Raw genomic sequence first — 8,629 nt, 5'->3', positions numbered from 1 at the left:
GACTTCACATCGCACGTCCTGGGATGTGACTATTACTCATGCGCATATCACAACCTCGAAGCTGAAACAGTACATCGTGCAGCCCTAATTTCAGTCACAAACTTCTACAATAAAGTGTAGAAAAAACACACAATAGAAAAACAAAGTACACAGCTGTTCATCCTATTGACCAAAGAGAAGAAAAAAACAAAGGCAGCGGCTGGTAACCTGGTGGTTGCAAGCAGGTCCCAGAGGTGTTGCAGGATGGTGCTAAAAGAAGTTATTGAGTGCTAAAATAAGATGCTGTTCTGACACACACACACACATGTCCCCACAGCATCGGTGACAGAGGTACGTAACACAGAGCAGAAATAAGCAGCAAAACTTTGCATTTGAGGGGCTGTACCCAACAAACATGTGGCATATTTGCTTAAACAATCCATCAATAATCAACTAACTGTTAAATGGTTGGACCCTCAGTGCTACAACTTTTAATTAAAAGTCATTAGGAATGACTGAGGAGATGCAGAATCATATGTGGCAGCTGTTGCATCACAGTGCAGGCGTTCAGACCTTGCATACAACTTGGGGCAGCACCAGGGTAGGCCTTTCATGGCTAAGCCTCAAGATTACTGTCTTTGAACAAGATGAATTCAGTTGCCAGAATGCAGCGAGATACCGCCCCTGCTCTGCTCAGCTTCACTCTGTGGATTTGTGCCTTTGATGTGCTCAAATCCAGAACGGGGTTAAAAGTAGTCACAACCTTTGCTTCACCTTTTTTACATTCATCTGAATGTGACGCAGACTAAATGCTGAAAAAATGTCCAATTAGGGAGGCACATTTTTCATCATCTTCTTACCCGACAGTCGGCCGTGAACAGTCCATAATTAAACTAATAGAATACAGTAGACATTCTTTCATATGCTGAACAAGACATTTTTAACCATGAGCATGTAATATTTACTTGAAATCAGCTTAGTTACAATTGCTATGAGAGCTATAAGAAGACTGTCCTCATTGTTCTTTGCTTGTTTCTAATGCATGAGTGCTGGCAGAAAGTCATCAACCACCACAGGAGTGTCTGTCATGGTGACCGTTGCTAGCTAAAGCCCCACAATGCTTTCTGTTTGCCAACACAGAACTACCCATAATCCGAGCAACGGCCTTGTCAGGTCACTACAGTATTAGCCCTATTCAGGACTTTCATGTTGCCATACATAGAAGGTCTTTCGGGGTCCATTGGACCCCAAGAAAGAAGATGTGCAAAATATTTGTTGGTACTCATTGTAGACTTTTATATTATGTTAAATACATTTTCTGATAAGTTGACGTATTTTTGGTTCCAAATGCATGAGAAGTGTCCCTCTTTTTATATCCATCCATCCATTATCTATACACCGCTTAATCCTCACTAGGGTCATGGGGGGCTGGAGTCTATCCCAGCTGACTTAGGGTGAAGGCAGGGGACACCCTGGACAGGTCATCAGTCTATCACAGGGCTACACTTAGAGACAGACAACCAAGCACACTCACATTCACGCCTAGGGACAATTTAGAATCACCAATTAACCTCAACGTGTTTGGACTTATGGGAGGAAGCCGGAGAACCCTGAGAGAACCCACGCTGCACGGGGAGAACATGCAAACTCCACGCAGAAAGATCCCCGTGCCCCCACCGGCGACCTTGTTGCAAGGCTACAGTGCTACCAACTGCGCCACCTTGCAGCCCACTCTCTTTTTATATTTAAAAAAACACTTTTAAAAATACCTGTCACCTAAACCAAATGGCCTGGGGTCCAAAATACCCCAAAAGTCCTGAATAGAACTAAACACAGTAAATAAGCTGCAGCATTCCATCTCATTAAACAGCAAGAAGCACCACCTGGTGTTGCATCCGTGCACTGCAGCTAATATACAACACATTTTCTGACATGCATGTCATGTTTCCTGCATTACTGGTTGGTACATGTAAATGCAATTGTTGTTTCTTTGTTTGGTTTGTTGATGTTTTGAATATTTTGATTTGTTTTTGTGGCTTTTTTATGTTTCTCACATGTCCAAAATAAAAACATTCATGGTTAAATTATTATTGGCAATGAATCATTAACATCCCTGGTACCAGTTGTTTAAAAATTACACCCCAACAGTATCTGCAATAGCTGCTACATTGATGGTAACAACTAGAAGTCAGAAACAAGATGCAGCTCCTTGTGAATGTGAATCTAGAAGTGACATAGTGCCCTCTTCTGAACACTATGAGGGTCAAAGACGCAGATAAACTCAAGTAGGGCCAACATCCTCCCAAGAGGAATAATCCCTTTTCATAAACATGCAAAACTTGGCGAAATTACACCCATCCAAAAGCCATGAATACTGAAGACGGAGCATTTTGCAGACAGCCTGGGGTATAGCGGGGGGGCATCTCTCTTTCCATACCCCCATCTCCGTACCCCCCCTCAATGCCAGTGTGAATACCCGTGGCCCCCCATGTGGCTCGCATGCAGTGGTTCCCTAAGAGCGACTGGGAGAGGATGGGCTGAAGAAATTGTACTGCTCCTCACTGGTTTCAAGCCCGAGTTCCCCAGACTAGATTGGCAGAGTCCGGGGGTCTGAGCTGGGAAAGTAGATGAGTCAATAGGCAGTAATGAGATCTTATTTACCCAGCTGGTGAGGGAAAGCCTGGGACTGTTCTGAGGAAGCCCTCTTAACTCACCCAGATGGACCCCGAGGCCTACAGCCAAAACCACAACCTTGCCCCCCCTGTCCCTCCCCTGCTCCTCCCCGGAATAGTAGTCTGTGAAATTTAAAAGGCAATAACATTAGCAGACATGCTGCTGGTGTTCATTTGGGACGAACAGTGGTGAGAAAGAAACAACAAGGGAAAGAACACAGAAGAGCAAAAAAAAAACAAGCAAAAACACAGCTGGCCTTCTAAAGATGGAAGGACTGGGAATGAGTTAGGCATAAACAAATAAAAAAAATGACTTAAAAGTGTGCTGGCAGAGTGAGAAAGGGGCACAAATCCACATGAGAGGAGACAAGGGATGGGGAGAATGAAAGGGACAGAATGACTTACTATTTCTCCCAGGGAGGCGGCCACCATGTGAGTGACGGGTGCCATGCGTGGCGATGCGAGCGTTCCGCCGGCGCCGAGGAGGGACTTTGTGCAATCGTAGGTGACAAAGAAAGCAGCAGCTGAAACCAAGCAGAACCGCAGCCATTTAAGGCCCATTAGTCAACCAGCATAGAGCAATTAATATCCCTCACTACCACTGACAGGGGAGAAACTGAGGTGAGTGTGTGTGGATGCGTGTGTGCGTTAACAACACGTGTAAAAGCAAACAAAGTTAAATATATCTCATGTGGAAAGAGTTCTTTCTTCCTCCCACAAGTTAAATAAATTGATCTTCCAAGTGTCCAAAAGAAAAAGATTGGACTACATTTAAACCGACATCATACAGCTCGAGCGACTCATCTTTGTCAGTCTGGGTGACGTGCTCTTGTAAAGGGTTTGGGCTTAGTCATACTGACTCATTAATTCAAAAGATTTATCCAACTGTATCCAACTAAATGGTCTATTAATTATCAAATGCCAGTGGTTCCATTTCCGCTCTGCAGTACCCAACTGAAGTAGCCTCAAACCAAAGTGACTTTTCAAAAAATATTCTTGTATTTATTACTTCTTCCATTCAAACATCTGCTTGGAAACGTAGATGAAATGGGAGACAGACGTCGAAAAGTTTGTAAGAGTCGTGCATGAGCAAACAGAACAATTGAAAATGTATATTTCTGATTCAACACTGTGATGAAACTGTTTGTTTCCACCCTGCAGATGATCTGCTCCTTCTTCATAAGCTGACCATTACTAATACATCACCTGGCTGTGGAAAACAGTAAAGTAAAGCAGTAAGGCTCTGAAAGGATTCTGCAAAGGCAAGTCGTAAGGCTTATTTGTACAGAGTATTTCAACTACAAGGCAAATCCATTTGCTTTACGTAAAACATAAAAGGTGTGAAGAAAACAAACACGGTATATTAAAGAATATATATATATACAAAGCAATGTTGGTTAGGCAGCTGCATTTGAACCATTTAAAGACAAGCTTTAGAGCATCAACTGTTTTAAGGTTCTAAAATGTCAAAGCATAATTCTTCCTATAAAATAATAAAAATCACCAAAAAAATGGGCTTTGCAATTTTCTAAAACCCACAATGATGTCTTTAAATTGCTAACTTTGTCTGACAAACACTCTTGAATTTAAATATATTCAATTCACAATTACATAAAACAGCAGCAAACAATCACACCTAAGATGCTGTAGCAAGAGAAGGTTTGGCATTTTCTTCTTCTTTAGCTGCCAATTAATTTTTTGTTGATGAAGGAATCCTTTTTTTTTTTGACTAATTGTTTCTGCACTAAAGCAAACCTCAAACCTCACATTGCTTTCATAGTCGTAGCAAAGGCTTTACCCTGGCATGCCTTCAACGCAGGTCAAGTATGACATTTGTGATTGTCGACACAGCAGTCATAAGAGTTGTCTGCAGATCCTGTGATACAATTTGGAGGTTCTTTGTAGACTTTGCTCTTCAGTTGAATTTTCTGTAGCAACTAGTCCTGGAGAAAACAGCTGTCAATTTAAATCCCTGCCACTTGTAGATGATTTTCCACATGATTAATTTCAAATAGTAGAGATCTTTTTAAATCCCTTGCCATTCACAAACATATTTTTCTGAAGGCCTCAGGGAGCGCTTTAGATCTTGGCAGGATGACACCACACACTTCAACCCTGGATGTTAGAGGTTTAAAGGAGAGATGTTCCACCTCTCTCTTCCTGAGGAGGTTCTGATCTAATGGCATCTAATCTGGGACAACCAATTCCCTTCAGTCCATGTCACTGATCTGTTTTTTTCTTCTTCCTGTAATTATGAAAATGACTACAAGTTGTCAATTTTATGTGTCATTTGTTTGAATATACCCTCTTAATCTCTAGACACTGTTTCAAAGAGGATCAAGTGTTTGCTTGCTCTCATATGTAGAAAAAGGCAACAGTTTTCATGGGACTAGCTTCGTTTCACAGAATACAAGGTGATTGCTTAAATGCACAATCAAAAACCTAAATAAAGGGATAAAATGAATTAAGTTGTGAATTACCAAACCGATGTGTTCAACCCACAATCACAAATCAACAAAAGTCCACAACAATATAAACTGAACTCATTATCACTGTGCTGTGACTTCAGGGATAACAAGGAAACAAAATAAATTCATTTCAAATAGTCATTCTGTTGATATTATAATCAGCACAGCTTAGATCTTGACTAAATGAGAGCACTCAAAGATTGTTTAGTATGTACCTCCGAGTGACTGCCCATCACAAACAACTGTTACCGGTGAACCTAAATATCACAATCAATGTCTTACCATTGGGGAAGGAGCCAACAGCAGCAGATGGGACCCCGGCGTAGATGCCCCTAAAGCCTCCTGCCTTGTAGAAGCCCTGCTGACTCTGCAGTCTGGTCTTAATGGTGTCCAAGGGGAACAGGGTCAGATCAACACACATCCCCGCACAGCCTCCTGCCTGCAGAGACAGTCACTTTGTGATGTTCAAATATACACCCTATAACCTTAGTGGTGAAAAATGTATTCCCTTTCTTTTCCTTTGTGCTGCATCAACAGACACTAAGCAGTAAACATAATATCAATACACAACAATATCACCTTTCTATGTAGCCAACAGTTGAATATTTACAAACAAAAAAAGGCTAGTTTTGCCCTCTAAATTAAATCTAATATTCAACCTTCTCTTCTGCTTAGTTGTCTACCAACTCTTAAAGCAAAAACCAGACTATTTAGCAGCTCAATGCTCCACTGGTCTCACCAGCTAGTTACTAACTTCAAATATCTGCTGTTTGTTTTTAGGGAGGTAGCTACGGCAAGTAAAGTGTCAATACTACGAATATTATAATTATATAATATAAAGGAGCTTTGAATTACCAATAATAATTTAATAATCAATGAATAGTTTAGAATTAAAAGTTTTCTTCTTGTTTTTATTAAGTAAAACATAAGTAGAGGGATTAAGTAAAGCCGTTCTTCTAAATGTTGGTAAAAAAAAAAAACTACATCTATAACTACATGTGTATCTAAATTATATGATATAGTTGCTCAAAATGTGAGATATTACTTTACTCTTTGTAAAAATCTAATGTGTTTACTGTAGTCAAAATATTTTTATGCCACATAAAATGTTTTATTACAAAGATTTTTCCATTCAACAGGAACCTTTGCAGAAGCAACATTAGTGTGTTTATGGGTGCCTCCGTACAGAACAACACTCTAATCATTAAAGGAACCAATATATGTTCACAGGTCACCAAGTAGCAATAAAATAACTCTTTTATTTCGTTGTTGTAAGTTGCTGTAGTTAGTTAGATAAGCTATGATTAGACAATGGACAGATTTTTTTATTTTTTTGTTTGCAACAAAGAAAGCAGATATATTCTGATTATCAGCGGTACTGTGTTATGTGTTATCTCCTTTGTATTATACATTGTGTACATATTTATATTTCCAAGGCAAATCTTTATCTATGCTTCTAGCTGTAAATCAGAGACCAACTGCTGTTGCAGTAAATAGAAACTTACTTTGCTTTAAGAACAGTGTCTTACATTCTATATTCACTATACTCCGAAATAACTGAAAAATGATGTAATTATTAGGTTTCAATCTGGAGACTGCTGAACTGGGAAGAGTGCCGACCTCTGTGAAAACACGATTGAGAAGGACAACAAATTATGATTTGTCACTATAGAAGAAATCTATTCAGACCGCAGAAACAGTTTCTGCCTAGTTTAGTTTTGCAACTATTAGCTTCCTGTCTGCACTGTTCTCGTTTATCGAGTAAAAACACCCGTTAGTTTGGATTAAAAATGTTACAAACCGGTGCTGTAGGTTACACGAGTACTTAAAGTTTAGCGTTTTGATCAGTCTAATATATTTTGCAAGTAAATTTGTTTAAATCACAAAGAGCTGCGAAGGTGTCTATTTGTTGCAGGTACTTGAGAAGATGCTGAGTTATCTAAAGCTCCACATCGTAGAAAATGACCGTCTTACCACCAGGGACGCGACGAACTCTCGTCTCTCCATGTTCCGCTCTCAGATTTTCCTTGACAGTCGTGTAAGCCGGTAAATCTGCAACTGTTGTGCATGTCTGACACTTCAGTGAAACCAAAACATGCCTGTCAAGGACGCAGCCATCTTGGCTGAATTACTTCCGCGGTACGTCATGACGCAGACCAATCACGTGACGTGGAGTACAGGCGATTTGGGTTTTCTTCAATTTCAGCCTGATTTGACTTCATTGGGTTTTACCGGCACCAAGACTATTTGTGTCAACAAAGAAAAGAAATACTAAGAAGAATGTGGATTGTGTTTAAAAAAAAAAAAAAAAAAGGCATGAAGTTGTAAAGTTTGTCTTTCTGTGAGTTTAATTTAGCATCTGCAGATGGACTCATACTAGCAGTTCAGAAATGAGCTGAGAGGAATGAGTGAAAGGAATACAAAGGGGTTTTATACAGTCAAGGTCATTAGGACACAAGTTGCTTAGTGTCTCTAGCTGATAGCCTGAAGACTGTACAACCTCCAGGACCTCCAAACAGGCTCTTTGTTACCATATTTTCGCTCTGGCCTGGAGGTAGAGCAATAAGATGTATTTAGCAGGTCACAAACAAGTCAAACCCACGGCAGAATCACAGGGTTAATATGGTTCATATATGTTAAAGTTGGAAAAGGCCATACCATGTCTATTTCCTTTTAAATTACGTATGTTTTGAATATCAGTTAAAGAGAAGTATGCTTAAGTGATCAAATTTAGAAGCTAATTAAATCATAACAGTTTGCACTTTAGTTATTTTAAACTAAATGTAACATCTTGGAAGGAATCTTGCCTCATGAGTCATTTTGATCAATACAGAAACATTACTTGTGCATAAAATTCTGTTTATTTTTCAAATCTTGATGTTGTTTGATTATTAATGATTCTTACCAATTCATTTAGAACGAATAAACTGAGGAAAAAAGTTACAACTTTACTATAACTTTATTGTCACTGATATTTTAAAAATTCTTTACATGTCAAATTACCAATCAACAGGGATGTTTACCCTACAGTTGCTAAGAGTTTAAGCTGGTTAACTCGTGCTACAGAAAGCTAATAGAGCATAATGCTGTTTGTTTAAAATCTGAAGTCTGCTGGTGAGTTTTTTTTTTTTATAGGTAATTATGTCATTTAAGCACAACATGAGCATGACATTACATCTAGGCCATTGTTATCAGCCATGGTTGTGTTCAAATTCTCAACACAAGTCAAACGCATTTCCAGTGACTTACGGACTCCGTCAGGCTTGCACCTTGTCTCCAGTCCTGTTTGTGATATTCGTGGACGGAATCTCAAGGCACAGCCGGGGTGAGGAGGGCGTCCAATTTGGACACCTTTGATGACGTGGTTCTGTTGGTCTCATGAAGTCGTGGCCTAAGAGTCAACACCTCCAGATTTAAGGCCAAGGTTCCCTGCTGGAAACTGGTGGATTGTTCCCTTTGAGTTTGGGGTGAGTTCCTGTCCAAAGCAAAGGAGTTTAGGTATTGTGGGAC

General features: G+C 39.8%; 1 protein-coding gene across 1 annotated transcript in view; it reads right to left on the bottom strand.

Annotated features, from left to right (window-relative positions):
• The window catches only part of slc25a26 (solute carrier family 25 member 26), a 71,370-nt gene extending 64,147 nt beyond the window's left edge, over positions 1 to 7,223 (bottom strand). The window contains exons 1-3 of the mRNA XM_008280122.1: positions 7,094 to 7,223; positions 5,402 to 5,558; positions 3,057 to 3,175 (exon numbers count right to left, since the gene is read on the bottom strand). Of these exons, the coding sequence (XP_008278344.1) occupies positions 3,057 to 3,175; positions 5,402 to 5,558; positions 7,094 to 7,126 (309 nt within the window). The 5' untranslated portion in view covers positions 7,127 to 7,223. The remainder of the gene's footprint in view (positions 1 to 3,056; positions 3,176 to 5,401; positions 5,559 to 7,093) is intronic.
• Between the last annotated feature and the right edge of the window lie 1,406 nt (positions 7,224 to 8,629).

This window comes from Stegastes partitus, unplaced genomic scaffold (assembly GCF_000690725.1).
Source record: "Stegastes partitus isolate 25-593 unplaced genomic scaffold, Stegastes_partitus-1.0.2 Scaffold182, whole genome shotgun sequence".
Lineage (NCBI taxonomy): Eukaryota > Metazoa > Chordata > Actinopteri > Pomacentridae > Stegastes > Stegastes partitus.
Note: the sequence above shows the minus strand (reverse complement) of the source record. Positions and strands in the feature narration are given on the sequence as shown.